Here is a 15,842-nt window from a genome sequence, read left to right as displayed (position 1 = left end):
ATTTATACATATTTTGAATATATTTACATACATCCAGCACCTATATACTGCATTTGTGCTCTGTAAGTGTGTGCCAACATATATTTTCTCCAAATATTACAAAATAAACAAGAAAGGCAGACCCAGAGTTTGCCTCAAGTCCAACTGGTCCATTGTACAAACAAAGTCTGTTACAGCTTACAGTAAGCCAGAAAATTGATAGTGATGGGTATCTAGACACAGTTCATAAACATTCTTCTTTGTTGGGTGTATTTAAAAGTTGCAAATTATATAATTCTTTATGTAGGTTCTGACTGTTTTCCTCCAAGTTTTCTTTTTTTTCTTTTTTTTCATATTTCATATGTACAAGCAAAAACATTAAGGTCCTGGAGAAAAGATTTTGTGTTTTGTATATGGTAGGTAGCTTGATGGTCTTGTTTCTTTATTCCTCTATACAATAAGAATGGTTTCTTCTCATGTTTTAACACTGCCATTCATATGTTGGTACTTGGGAAGACAAGGTTCATAAGGCATTGGATCAGGAGAAAAAACAGAGTCATCACCTGAAGAACATGAACTCCTAGTATCAGGGTAACTAGGTGAATACTGTTCGAGAGGTCCACTGAGGTCCAGATACTCCTGTAACAAAAGAAATAAATTGCATTTTAAAATAACATGTAAAATTGACAATAACATATTTCCACTGCTCTGGCTTGGTCATACAGTGGGCAAAAAAAGTTAAAAAATGACAGTCAGTTCTACAATTTTAGTGTATTCAAAACTGCCTGGTACTTAAATATCTGATAAAACAAGGACTACTCAAGGAGCTTGAATAAAGGGAGAAAAAGAAACCAATAACACTGTACTTTTGTGAAGTCCAACATCATCAGCATTAGCTGTGTCAGTAGAAATAAACATGGCAACCACATCAAAAGAGGACTTTTCACTTACAATGATAAAAATGAAATTTCAACCTAAATAGAACCATTTTTCTTTAGCACATGGTAATGCTTTGGAGATGGACAGATACTTCCAATACTCCTTTGGTCATTTTGCATAGCTGTTTTATATTCTGTGATATTAAATTTGTGTTTAAACAGGCAGCGGCATATGTGGTTCTTTTCACTGTATTTTCTTGTGTGTGTGTGTGCGTGTGTGTGTGTGTGCGCGCGCAGGCGCGTGTGTGTGCCAGAGTAGCCATGACCAAAGCAGTCATTAAAAAAGGAAATAATATCTGCTGATTCCAAGTTTTGGGTTATGGCTCTTTTGCTAGAAACAACAGCTTTGGCAGGAGAATAAAGTTATTTTTCCCCTTGAAATGTTCCTTCTCTTTCAACTTCTAAAGGGCAGCTGCATTCATTTAAATGCAATCTCTTCATTTGCTAAACCACAAGTTATGATCATACTGACGAGAGGAGTCTTCCACCTCAGTCAGTATTTTATACTGCTGTACTTAGGTTTGGGGTAATTTAGTTCTTTGGTTAACATATTTTCTTAAGTCAGAAATTCAATCACTACCATATTATTGTTTAAAAATGATCACCATTTTAAAAAGGGAGGAAAAATGTAAGCTTTAAAATGCCGACAAATACAGTAGGCAGCAAAAGAGGTTGCAGAATGCAGTTTGCATCTATGATTACCTCCTATTTTGCCGAATAGATTTTTAAAGGATCCATGAAGATGATCTTCGCATGTAATTATATACTAGGGAACCAGAATGTGGTATATTAGGTGACCAGAAATGATCAAGTACTTTCTACATGAATAGAAGAAAAAAGTATTCCAATATTTGAAGATTTCAGACACAGCTTGTCATATCAAATAATTCAGCTATGAATTCAATATTGAAGGTGGGATCCTTATGTCCTGTCCAGCCTCTTTATCCAACATAAAGGGCCAGAATCACATAAAGGGGCCTAAAATGTCTCACCTCCAGCATCAGGATAGTTCCTCGTGTTGATATAATGAAACACAGCCATTAGGCTGACCCCCAGTGACTTCTGTACAAAGATCCCATGATGCTCTGTGAAACACTGCACGATACTCTGGGAAACATGGGCAGCTGGGTCTTTTGAAATAACAGGTAAGGACAAGAGCAAGACACTACCACTTATGCAGTAATAATCACTTGCACAAATGCAGAATGAGATTCTATTGGCTTCCATAGCAATTTTGGGGTTTTGGGGCAACCCAGGTTGACCCCATATCAACACTGTCATGTTGTTTGTCATGTCTGCCATTGTGAAGTGGATAAGCAGAAGTACTGTCAGACAGATGCACGAAGGAGCTGCACTTCAGGAAAACTGTGCAGATTACACAAAATCAGAGGTCTCAAAACCACAAGCTATGAAGGACAACGGGACAAACTGGAGCACTCATAAGACATTGAGTGAGAACATGACAAGTCTTCAAGAACATAAAATGTGCTGCAAACAGGAGTGAAATAATTTGCTCTCTTTGTCCAGGGTAAATAGGACAAAAGCAATGTCTTACGTAGTAGGGTTAGATATTAGGAAAAGCTTTCAAGAGGTAATGTTAATGAAATGCTGTAATAAGTTGTTGAGGGGTGATGCAGAACTACAACAGTGGAGATCTTTAAGAACAAGTTACTTAAACATCTATCAGGAAAGACAAAGGTATAGCTGATCCTGCTGTAGACCAATTGGATGGATTAGATGAGTTCCCAAGGCTTTTCCCAGCCTTTTTTCCTATGATTCCAGTCTAAAGTAATTTACATAATGCTAAAGGCCTTTTCAGGTTACCTTTGAGATCTTTCCAGGTCCATTAGCAATACAGAACTAGGAAGGCAAGATGAGTAAGGAAAAAAAAAAAAAGAAAGAAAAGGAAAGAAAGAAAAAAAGAAAGAAAGAAATATTCTCAGAGTTGTAGGCCAGAATCTCACTCTTGAATGTGCAAATGCATATCCAATCCAAGCCACCAAACATTCGGCAGTGGCAGCCAGCCCACCTCCAACTGGTCTTGTGAAATCATATATAAATTAGGCAGGAAAAGATCCAGTCAGTACTTGGATGAGGGGAAAATGTTAATGGTACATAAAGTGATGTTACTGACTCAGTAGGGAGCACATATTCCTGCGTCATCTCTGAGCCACTCTTGAAGGTGCCACTTTTCAGAATAAGCCTTAAAAACAGAATCCAGAGAAATTACAGCTACTATCAAAGCCAAATGATCTTTTTCAACCAGAAAGGTTAGTCTACTCTATTGGCAAAATGATCATCCTACATAATGGCATCCCTTTACTTAGATTCCCCCTCAGCAATATTGCACACAAACTTTCCTAAAGCTGCTTAACAATTGATTTTTTATTTCTCTTGCAATTCTGAAAAACTAGGAGGTAATGTTGGAGATCCACGCAAAAGGAACCAGACATGTTTTTCTACCTTTTTTGCCCTCATAAAGAAGTCCTAAAATCATATCAAATCAGAAAATCTAATTTTAGAAATGGTCAAAACAAGTTATTCTGACTTTTTTCTCTAAGTGTTTTGTTCTGCTTTTTTCATTATATGTATCATTTCTCAGAACAAATAGGAATTTGTAAAATATTTCAGGGACACCAAGCATTTTCTTTCAAAACAAGTTTCTACCAAAAGAATCACCATTCCCATTACTGGTGTAAACTTCCTCACAGGTGCCTATGATTTTCTGATAAGAGAACTGATCCCTGTGTGAATATGCTAATCAGTGTGTTCCTTGTTAAGACTAATAGTATTTCAGACCTCTGAAAGAATGCTGTTCACATAAAATCTTTTTGCATTCATATATCCCAACCTGAAGCAGTGTTAGGCAGGACCTTTGGATAATTGGATGGCTGTTCCTACATTCCCTGTGGGTCCTCATTCCCTCCACAGAGAGCTATTTCAGTGAACCTAATTCACTTTCAGGCATATAATCTGAAATCTACCATTGACGATTCTGACCTAGATATCATAGCTGGGAATCAAACTGAGTTGATAAATGAAAAACACCATGAACTCTAGTTCCCTCCCTCACATGAAACTCATGTTGAAATATAAACATTGCCTCCCAACCTGCCACGTGTATTCCCTCTATACTGCTGTGCTAAAAACATCAAAAGATGCAAAGAGAAATAAACAAAAACATTTTAAAGATGTGTTTCTGTTTAGTTACATAAATCAAGGCATGCTGGCAAGAAACCCAGGATTTCACAGGATAGATAGTTTAGCTGCATGTAACCTCAGAGGACAATGACGAACAGAACAACAAGAGAACTAGAGTAGTATTTCGTAAATGAACAAATTCCATCTGTTTCCTGAACCATATGTCCTGATCTGCAGCTTATGAAGAGAAACAATTTACCTACCTCATTAGTTGTGAGAGTAAGAATTCGATCCAAGTCTTCTACCAACTGTTTAAAAGTTGGTCTCTGTGAAGGCACAGCATGCCAGCAATCTCTCATCATCATATAGCTGTAATAAATAAACATTTCCTTGAGTTAATTAAAATTACATGCAGTTCTCGTAAACCTTTTCATACACAGACATTGTTATTCATCATAAGTAACACAGTGAGCACCCCACAGTCCTACTGATGGACCAACCATTGTCCTGTAAACCAAGAAAGACCCCTGCTTCTGTCGCAAGTGCATTTCTATTCTTGTATCTCTTCTTGCCCAGTTGCTAAATTACATCTTTGCGGACGAGACTCCATAGCTTTTCTCTGTCCCAGCAATTTCAACGGTATTTCATTTCATTTCATTACATTTGTTATGGTAGAGACAATGGCCTTTGCGAAGTCAAGAAATTATAATGGGGAAATAGTCAAGGGCCATACTCAAATATCAGAAAGTGAAAACACTCTCTTATTGTCACCGGTGGATAATGTTGTGTTAATGGAGCAGCTTCCCAATGTATTTTGTTGTGTACGAAACCAGTGTGACATAGCTTATACATGATTAGTGGTCTGTGTACCATCATTTAAGAGCCTTTGCACCAGTGAGATTAAAATAAGATAAATAGCAGTGTAAAACCACTGACAAAGACTGGCTTGTAGATTCTCTCTTCTTTTTTCAGTGGGACCACAGCAGGGTGTGTAAAGAAGTATCCTCTGTCAAACATTTCCTCAAGACCTTTTTATACCTTTTCTTTACGTATCTATATCCACATATATGCATGATTCTAGAGTCAAGCAATTCTGAAAATTTTAGAGTCTGCCTTGGGTAGCATCAATTGTGTGAATTCAGTATGGTTTGTGCCCCTCGATCCTTGTACAGCAAATAAGGGTCCTTACAGCTCATTGGTGCAGTTGGCAGGTTTATCCATTCGGTGCCCTTCTTTAAGCAGCTTAAAAAGTTCCTCCACCGGAATTCCTGGGTAGGGTGATCCTCCTAAGGTGAAGATCTCCCACATTAATACACCAAAGGACCATCTGCAGAACAAAGAGGAAACAGTACAGTATTAAATCTGTTTTAATGTTGAAAACAAAGATGTTTCCAGGAAAGATGCAAAAAGTAGTGTCTTGCTACTTCATAAGTCCTGTCTGCTTAAGAGCCAGATTCTGCCAGTTTGACAGACCAATCTATCCTGTTTTGTTATATGCAGTACTCCTGGTGGGTTTACTCAGTGAGAAAGAAGTGTGTCAGGATCTAGTCCCAGACTGTCCCCAGACCAGCTGCCAATCACAATCTCAAAGAGATTTAAGTTTATCTTCATGCACCTGCTTATCTCTGACAGGCTCGAGTGGGACATCAGTCCATGAAGTGCATCAGGTGCATCAGTAGCACATTGAATAGGGACTGACCTAAGCACGATCACAAACACATTCCTAGCCTTTGTCTGGTGTGCACCAAGCACCCAGGTTTCCAAGGCTACTGCAAAGAACTGCATCTTCACAGTTTAATTATTTACAGAGCATTCACACAGCTAAGTTGGTTTGCAATTACGTGGTGAGATATTTTGGAAAAAGAAGGTTGTTGAAAACAAATATTTTGCATCAGTCTGCTCTGTTTGAGTAATTTTTGTCAGGAAACAAAGGAGAATAATTTTCAGCCAGTTCTGCCTGCCTGCTTACCATCTCCTTCAGAGCCTGCCTCATCACGTCTTGCTGGCAAGCTATGGCTCTTTGGCAGGCTGCTCTGCCAGGTGAGCAATAGCACAAAGCCTGCACTGGCTCCCAAACTTCTCTGCAGCTCTCCTAGCTTTACAGCAGTAAACTGTTTGCACAAACTTGCAATAATATTATCTTTAGCAGTCTTCAAAGCCACCATGGGGCCAAGAGCCTCAAAGTTCCAGCACTGGAATTGTTGTGTTCTGTGGCTGTTGAGGAGCTCAGGCTGACTTTCAGTGCTGAACCAGTGAAGTAGTTTATTTCACATTCACTTAAATATCTTGTTAAGGTGTTATCTTAAAAATTAAGTTTGATCTACCCTTAACCTGCGTATATAGTTTCCTTTGTAAATGTAAAGACTGCAGGAAAAGCCTGGGTAACTGCTTGTCCCAAGGAGAGCGGACCTTGGGAAGAGCACTCTGGCTAAAGAAGAAGGAGATACCCTCTACTATTTTCTCCACCCTGCTCTTTTTCATGTTAACCCTGCACTGACATGCATAAACTTTTACACCTGCCCTGGGAAGCATCCAGCCCTTTATGGTTAACAGCTTCTCTTGGAGAAATAGAAAACATGAGATCTTCATCTGCATTGCGTAAAAAATACACATCTACTTAAAGTACAGTACATATGAGTACTGTCGATTGGCCTAGGAAACTTTAATACGAAACAGAATAAATCCTGAGAGGTTGCATCAGCCAGCTACACTGTGCACACATTAAAAGATTTTGAAGTGTCAGAGTCCAATGATTTCCTAGCCTTAACATGTGAAATACTGCTGGGAAGCAACAATGTTTTTAAAATCAGAGAAAACTTTTCTAGTATGTCCATTCTATGCTTCACTGTATCTCATATTAGAACAAATTTTGACAAGAATTTTCAGGATCTTTCTCTTCTCTTCTCTTTCTTTCTTTCTTTCTCTCTCTCTTTCTTTCTTTTTTAAACCTGAAGGAAGTCCAGAATATGCCAAAAGCCAAGCAAATTAGATAGACTCTTTGTAGCTGCACATCCGTAAATAAGTTCAAGGGGGGAAACTTCCGCACTGACAGAAGGAGGTTAGCATTTTCCACCTTTCATGTGCTTTGAAGCCGGGCAGATTAGTAACAGAGCACTGGTTAGCAGTCTACCATAAAATCCTCACTTTCTAAGGGCATGTCCTGTTCCATCTATTAATATGTGAAACACATAATGGAAATGCTTAAAGGTAAAAGACAACAAGAAAATACATTTAAAGATATCCCAAACATTAAGAAATCCAAACCAGAAGAACTCCCCTTCCCACCCTTCCGAAAAACATTCAAATTAAGTTGCTTACACATCACTTTGATGCGTGTAAACTCTGTCAAACAGAGCTTCTGGAGCCATCCACTTTACAGGAAGCCGTCCCTACAAATTTGGAGGGGAGGAGAAGGAATGAAAAAATTAATTCATTACAATGGTAGCAATTTACGGGATGATTTCAATATTGAATTTTTAAAAGATTAATCAGTTCTCAGAGATCAGTCTGCTAAGGCAAACCAGCATATAATTTACCTTTAAAATTTTCAGAAAAAAAAGTAAAATGGGCTAAAGACAGTTAAGGAAAATGTATATAAACATTTAAGATAAAATTAAAAGCACAGATGGCTCCCCAAAAGTCCCCAGATTACTTGCTAGAAGGACAATAGGGTAAGGAGATCAACATGAAAAAGTTCATTCCACTATGGTTCTTTAAAGACAAAAATCTCAATAATTCTCTGAAAAATAGGCCTGCCTGCAACACTAAGCCGGTCACTAAACTCCAGAATTTTATTCTGCTGTTCAGCCTTTTGCAGTGGCCCAAAAGCTTGCAGTCACAAATGCCTGTTGCTTTGCACAGAAATTCTGCTCTGCTCAGAGCTCAGGAATCATGCTAAATTTGATACGAAGTGGGTTCAACTCCCTCCAGTGTCAACATACCTATACCTGGTTGCTCTGCCTTTTTGCAAGTGTGCAGATTCAGGTGTTACCATTAAAATGCCATTAATCACATACTGCTTTATTTTCACAGATAAGCCACTTAACATGATTGATAATAATTAATATTTTGTACAAATATTAATAAAGTCTGAAGACTTGAAAGAGTTCTGCAAAGTTCCCATCAAAAAACAAATCAAGCTCTCTGAGAACAAGGTGTAAGGTGTTCAAAACCAGGCACCTCAGATCAACAGCTACATTTGAAACATTTTACCTTCTTGATTTGGTACAGGTTATACAGCTAAACAGTGACAGGGGAGTAAAAACCAATTTTCTCAAGTTATAGCCCCTCTTTGATACTACTGCAGTAATTTCTTTACAACCAAGTACAGGCAAAACGCATAAAGCTGTATGTGACATTACCACACACAACTAGGATTTTTACTGTGGTTTTTGCTATTACTGTTTATATAGTGTTTCTCAAGATCATAGGCCCAGCTGAAAAAAAAAAGGCAGCTGGAATCAAAAGGAATATTTCTACATATTTCAAATGATCAGTCAGGAACATATAAAATAAATGCTTACATTTTATCATTTATAATAAATCATGTAACAAATAGTCTCTTTGGTTATCTTTTTAACTAACTGTCACTGTAAGAGGGGATAGAAATGCTTATGTCCTTAATCTCTGTTTTCTTTCTGTGATTAAAAGTTAGGCTTCTGTGCAAGAAGTCCATTAGGATTATAATCACAGTTTTGAAGTGAACCCTGAAAGAAACACTTGTTTTCAGAGATAAGAAAACCATCCACTTACATTAGTAGTCTTTTTGTAATAATCTATATTGTTGATGTCTCTGGCTAAACCGAAGTCTGCTATTTTCATCACATTATTTTCAGTTACCAAAACATTTCTTGCAGCTAAGTCTCGATGGATACACTGAAAAGAAAGAAAAGAAAAATTCCACTGAAACAAATGGTTGAAATTATTTCTAAACCTTAGAAAAGCCTGTTTTTTTAAGACTTATATGTTGCTAAGGCTGAAGGCTTGGGTGGTGATCAGAGTGTTCCAAGCTGTTTGTGATTCACTCCTCGCTACACATGCCTCGGTACAGGTATTGCAGCATTTTCATTACAGACACTGTTAATGAGTGCTTTATGATGCAGCTTCTCAAATTATACTGGATCAACAGAGCTAAAACCTGACAGTCTGGATCAGTGCAACCATTTTTAATAAGAAAGATCTTAATATGAGATACATCTACAGTATATAATTTTAAACCAGATGTCTAGGGTGTGTGTATTTACTTCAACCATAGGACCACAGCAGCTTAATTTTGAAAAAAAATATAACCTGGGCTGCACTGTTTGCTTTTTAAACAGATCTGACACTGAAACTAAAAACGTTATCTCCTCAGAACGTTTTCTTTGTGTCAGCATTCTCCTGAACATTTGCAACTGTTATTCTCGACACTGAAAGGGAGTTGTGACTACTCTGGATATCACTCCTATGTTCAAGCAGCCTTATTAGAAGTAATACAAGGTGCATTCGGAATCCTCCCCAGGATATCTTACTTCTTTCCAAGTCAGATATCCTTTTTTTCCTCCTCAATTTTGGGTTACGCTTTATGTGTCCTCCTTATTTCAGCATATGCACAGGCATGCTGGACCAAACCACTACAAGTTTTTTACAACAGCCAGTTTCTCTCTTGTGTTGCAACTTGCCCCAATTACTTTTTGAGATCTCTTATCCTTCATGGGTAAAACAAGTCTACGGAGTTTCTGCTCTGCACTGGGTTAGCCTAGGGCAAATGTGAAGAAAAAACTGCTCCAGCAATGCATTCGTTCATTTACACAGGACATGCTTTCAGCACCAAATTAGTCTTCTACTTCAGCATCAGCAAAGCAATGGTAACAGAAATAACATAGGCCAGCCTTCCTACTTCCCCTGTCTACGTTCTCACACCTTGCAAAACATGCTCCGACAACTTAGTTCAGTTGCCTAAATATAGGTACCTAATGTCATTTGAGATGCCCTATGATATCCAAGGCATCTTGGTGGGACGGAAAGGGATGATACAGGATGTCCAGTGGACCTGTGCCTTTCCAGAGCGGCAGGCAGCTGGGGACGCTACCGCACCAGGTCCTACCACAGAGCATCTCAAACCGTCTGCAACCCCTCTATGTGAGTCCAACTGAATCTCCTGTCAGCGTATTTGTGCTTTCTCATACCCTGCAGCTTTGCAAATGAGCCTCTTCCTGTCTCCAAAATAGGGCCTTATTGATTTCCATATCTGACAGGTTAACACTGACTCTCTTGCTGTAATGATTTGTTCTCTCTTTACAGTGATCTGGGCCAACCACCTGTATGGGGAGTGCCCCTGTGATTCTTGCACCATACTGGAATATTGAAGAGGACACATCACAAAAGTTTTAAAAAATATCCATGCAATTTAGAAATCCCATTAGGTAACCCATTTGCAATGTCCCATTTGCTTAAAGGCAAAAATTGGAGTAGGCACCCAAAGCTCTTCTTTTACGTATTAAAGTTATATTCTGAGATGGTTGTATATGCATTTATATTTTTTGTGATTTTTTTTAAGTCTCAGTGAACCATTTATTGGATTGAAATAACAAGAAAACTGGTCTTCTCACAGTGTTTCAGTTCTGGATGGTGGAAATACCATGAGAAGACCAGCTCTTTTATTATTCCAGCTCAATAAATGGCTCCCTAAGGAGAAAAAAACTAGTGAAATACAAACATAAATGGTGAGCTATTTGAAGAACCGGAATGCACAGCTTTGCTTTCCCTCTTCACTTTGCCTTGTGCAATGCCCTACATTCAAGTTCAGCACTGCACTGAACAAGTATTTTTGGAAAAGGACTGGATCAGGATGAAATGACTCTGCTGTGTGCATCTGTATAAGTGCACACCTTCTTGGCAGTGTCCTACAATAGCACTTCAGAGCTTCTCAGGTGGACAATTGTTCTCAAGATTTGCCAATCAAAAGATTTGTTTTTTTCTTTCACAACAGGTCTTTCTTCCTGGGACATGGCTCTTTGCCAAGCCAGTGTTTCATTAATCTTAGAAAGAGATATTCTGCATGGTTTACCTAATACGATACCCGTGCTTACTCCATTTCCTCTTGGTATCATGCATGCCTCTCTGTCTCCCCTACTGCATGGAAAATTAGTGTGTCAAAACATAAGAATAAAAGCAAAATTAGACCTCGATTCTGCTCCCCCAATCTCTACAAGCACAGAAAAGCAATGAAAAGCCAAGACTTTGTGTCCTGTGTACACACACAGGATCAAAGGCTTACACTCAGTTCTCTTCTTTGGTTAAAAACAACTCCATACTCGGGAGTGGACACAACCAGAAGTCACTATAAATTCCCCTAACCACTCAGCACCTTGCAGGAAATACTTAGCACCAATATCCAGTGGTCTGGCATAGATACTAGGTCCAAACATCACCCAGGGTATCCATGACTGTCTTCCATACAGCCACGATATGTTTAGAGAGTTACACACAGCTATTTAAGGTTTCATAATTATAATTTAATGAAGGTACTGGTTGAAGAAATGTTTGAAGAAAATTTGAAGAAGTAAGTGTCTAGGGACAGGAAAGAATAAATAAGTTCTTTCAACAAGTTTGCTCTCCTGACAAATACCAGTTTTAAGTAAAGTGCATAATTAAAGTGACTAATTTACTACGTTTATTTTTGCCTCTTCTGTTCACAGTTTCTGCCCAGGTATCTTGTCATCTTCTCAACTCTGTTATCATTCCTTAAATCCTTTCAGTAACTGAATTAATTTACTTTACATCACTATGTGAGCTGATTCAGTAGATTTGACAGGAAATAGAGAGCAAATGGTGCCTTGTCTCCAGGCTGAAGCTGTTTGACATATATAATCAAGTGACCATCTTTGTTATGAATTCAAAGTGCAGATATATATTCATATTTACTACAAATGATCAATTCTGGCAATGTTGTTAAACACAAGTATGAAACTTTGTGTATGAGTTTTCCCACTGATCTTCAAGGGCATGGATTATGCAACTCATTGGGAAAAGGTCATTCTCTCAGTAAATACTTTACATAAATGCAATGAGAACAAAACTCAACTAAAAAGTGCCAAACAAATATGTACCAAGTGCTTTGTGCAGTATTTGCTGAGTTCTACCTACTTTTTGTGAAGCCAAGTACTCCATGCCTCTTGCCAACTGGTATGTGCAAGACACTAAGTCTTTGAATGTCATCTGCTCTTCTGGTACCCTGTTAATGTCAAATGAATACTCCATTCCAGGTGGGCGGCGTGCTCGCAGGTATTCACGCAGGTTTCCTTTGGAAGCATATTCTACTATCACATACAATGGACCTTTGGATAAACAGAACCGTGTGAAAACTGGAGTAAGGTCAAAGGGTAAAATGATTTTAAGTAAAGAACCTTTTAGTGCTTTATAAACTTTTATTAATTCAATTCGTTTATTTTCTGTGAAATCAGTAAGCATGACTTGAAAGAAAAGGAGGTCAAGACTTTGTTAAGTGACTGGCCCAAAGCTACATAGCAGGATAGTGGCAGAGCTACAATTGGCAATAGAAAGGACCTAAATCCTAACCCAGCACATATTCCTTCCGGACCATGCTATCTTCTGAAAAGCAAGCATTTTCAATGCAAAAATGCCATGAAAAAACACTGTGGTATTTAGAGAGTAAAACCGTTCATTTCCAATTTAAGGGATACAAGTTTCACTAAGGCAGGACTGACACAATTCAGAATGACAAACATGGCTAAAACCACTGTAAAATTTCAATTTTCGCTACAGAAAGAGATTCGAGTTTTCATATGATATACTACCCTTTCTCATATTAAAGCTGCAATGCATCTTTATAATCAGAGACAGAAGTTAAAATATTGCTGCTAAGCTAGTGAAATATCTAAAAATCCCATCACAGCATGACTGTTTCCTTAAAAACTCTTGAAAAATGATGATTAATGAGACTTTTGAAGACCTGTTTGAAAGTCCTGGCTTACTTTCTTCTCTCTACTCACCATCCTGGGTACAGGCTCCAAGGAGATTGATGATATTTTTGTGTTTCCCAATCATCTTCATCATCTCCATCTCTGACACAAGGTCAGATAGATCTTTTTCTGTAGCATCATCTGTACAAGACACAAGTGAAGTTCATATTTTCCAGCGTTCCAGCTTGAACTTTACTAAGGCTCACCAGCTGGTGTAAAACATGTGTGCTTCAAAATGCGGAATATGGGATTTGCTTTCCAGTATACATTGTATGTTATACAAAGTCATATGATATGTCCTAATAAACAGTAGTCTCAGTCTCTTTGATGGACTAACCATTTCTTCAGTCATATCATAGGTTGAAGCAACACATTAATATGAGGCAAAACATACTGTCTTTAACTATCAAACAACTAATAACTATATCTTTCCTTAAAATTAACCTTATAGTTAAATTCAAAATAAATAGGCACCTACCTCCTGGAGCGAATGGACTAGGATCTACACACTGACAACCTCTGCTGTGAACAAAACTAAAAGCAGAGAGACCCAGAAAATTCTAATACCTCTATTGGCTTGCAAATATGCACTACTGAAGATAAACAGGCTGTCAAGGACCCAGATTTACACCACAAACTGCTGAAGGCTGAGGTCAACTATGTGCACTTTGACCCCCCACAATGACAGAGCTCAGATGCCACAAAAGAAACTTTCTGTGGATAAAAACTACCACATCACCCATCTTGATCCCTAATAAGCTAATTTTCTTACCTTTCAACATCTTTACTGCCACAGTCACTGCTTCTTTTGGCCTGTCTTTGTCAATTCCCACTGCTTCAGCCATGACAACTTGCCCAAAGCAACCTTCCCCAAGGGGCTTACCCAACGTCAGCCTAGAGGTGTAAACAGGGGATTAACACACAGCATCTGGTGAAAGGATGTAGCCAGTGAAATTCCAGAGCTAAATATAAAAAGCTTTCAACAACTTGCTGTAGCATGAAGCATTTATCATATGGAACTAATGAGACTCTTGGTGCACGCTGGTTTTCATGCACACTGTAGCATGTTTTCTTAGTGACAGTATAGTGAGCATCTGATACAGGCAGATCAGTTACTAAATCCAGCTTTTAAGCTCTCCTCCTTCTTGTAATAACAGAGGCTATATTTGATGGCTAGCTGGTCAGATATGCACAGCACACAACACTGAGGGACACAGCTTTTGAAAAGCGTAAGACTGCAACTAAAATTCAGGATGTCAGAATAGCCAACAACATGCAAGCTTTTCATGTCATTGTAATATGGCCATTTTTCTTCTTTTCATGTAGACTGTAAGGAGATGAAAGAAAGGTTTCTTTGTGTGTGTTGCCATGTGTTTGCTTTCAGGCAGCTGATGATTTGTGTGGTAAAGGGTGGTATCAAAACCAGAGGGATGTTTTAAATAGTACTAGCTCCTGTGATATAACAGCACAGTGTAGACAGAAAGGAAACATTCAAACATTCTTTCAGATAACTTAATTTTAGATCAAAATCCATATTCTTGCTTTGTGTTTGGGGATGTGGGCCATGAACATTTGCCTAATGATCTCTTGAGCCAAAGGGCTTAGACAGGACAGAGAGAGCAGCCCAGGAGACTCCATRTTTGGGCACAGCTGTGGGTAATTATCACACCCATCCCTCTTTCTTGTGGATGATGAGGTGGCCAGACAGCTTTCTTTTTGCAGGGAAAAAAGGAGGGAGGATGAATGTGGGGGAGTGGGTAGGGAAAAGATGCCCATGACAAGCAAAGAGCTAACTCTTCACTAGCTGCGGCGGGGAGGGGTTACTTCTGCAAAGCAGCTGTGTGAGTGCAGATAAAGGCTCTCTGCATGCTCACGAGCCTTGACCAGCTGCCAGAGTTGCCACTGCCGGCGCTGCCTCTGACTCCGCTCCTCTGTTGTAAGTACTGGTCCTATTCACAGAGAGGCAACCCCTCTCCACGCCTGGTCACATAAGTAGCATTGGCGCTCACAAAAGCAGCACCCTCCTCAGGACAAAGCACTTGGCAGATTTTAGCATCCCCTACAAGACTTCTCCACAACCTCCCATCCACAGCAAGATTGCTCTTCTTACATGTTCACACATTCCCTCAGTGCTTTGATCCCTTAAGGGGCGAGACGGGATGCTTTATGTGCCCGCAGCTGGGTCCAGGACAGAGCCTGTTTCTTGGCTGCAGGCTCTTTGCTGCCACAAATGCCATGTATGAGGGTAACAGAAGATGCCTCCTATCTGCAGCACCCAGGCTCTGTTCAGAAAATGGGAAGCAGAGACTGGGGGAAACTGAAATTCAATTATAATCACATTATCAGTGTTGGAAACCTTTTAAAAAGAATGGTCACTAACTGGGTCAACTGCATAAGCAAAATGCATTTTGTGGAACAGGTACCTGGCTGAAAAACCTGCTCAGCTATAACAGGCACAGAAACTTCAGTCTCAGCTTTATGAGGATAAAGAGAAACTAAAACAGAAACTTCAAAGCTTCTGGGCCAAATCTTTTTGGTTCCAATGTAAGTGCCAAAGACCAGATTCTGACTCCTTTACTCACACAGAATATTACTTAACTCCAGAAGCAGTGAAACAGCAGAAATCAGGGAGCGTATTCGGGGAGTTTGATGCTGGTAACAATATTCAGTGTGGGGGCCAGACTCCGATGAGCATTCTCATAATGGAGTTCTCAAGGTCGTGACTTTCCAAGGCCAAATGCAGGAATCGCAGGATATATGTAGGGATTGGTTCTCAAAAGCATGGATCTTCGACTTATGCCTTCTTCCATGAAAGTATGGG

The 15,842-nt window shown here is 39.1% G+C and overlaps 1 protein-coding gene across 3 annotated transcripts in view; it reads right to left on the bottom strand.

Moving 5' to 3' along the window:
• Positions 1–453: 453 nt before the first annotated feature.
• FGFR2 (fibroblast growth factor receptor 2) overlaps positions 454–15,842 on the bottom strand; it is an 80,977-nt gene continuing 65,588 nt past the window's right edge. For all 3 annotated transcript variants that reach the window (XM_026064007.1, XM_026064008.1, XM_026064010.1), the window contains 8 exons: positions 13,794–13,915; positions 13,052–13,162; positions 12,186–12,376; positions 8,811–8,933; positions 7,377–7,447; positions 5,248–5,385; positions 4,322–4,427; positions 454–618 (listed from right to left, as the gene is read on the bottom strand). In XM_026064007.1, the coding sequence (XP_025919792.1) occupies positions 454–618; positions 4,322–4,427; positions 5,248–5,385; positions 7,377–7,447; positions 8,811–8,933; positions 12,186–12,376; positions 13,052–13,162; positions 13,794–13,915 (1,027 nt within the window). The remainder of the gene's footprint in view (positions 619–4,321; positions 4,428–5,247; positions 5,386–7,376; positions 7,448–8,810; positions 8,934–12,185; positions 12,377–13,051; positions 13,163–13,793; positions 13,916–15,842) is intronic.

Source organism: Apteryx rowi, unplaced genomic scaffold, assembly GCF_003343035.1.
Source record: "Apteryx rowi isolate R43461 unplaced genomic scaffold, aptRow1 scaffold_206, whole genome shotgun sequence".
Taxonomy (NCBI): domain Eukaryota; kingdom Metazoa; phylum Chordata; class Aves; order Apterygiformes; family Apterygidae; genus Apteryx; species Apteryx rowi.
Note: the sequence above shows the minus strand (reverse complement) of the source record. Positions and strands in the feature narration are given on the sequence as shown.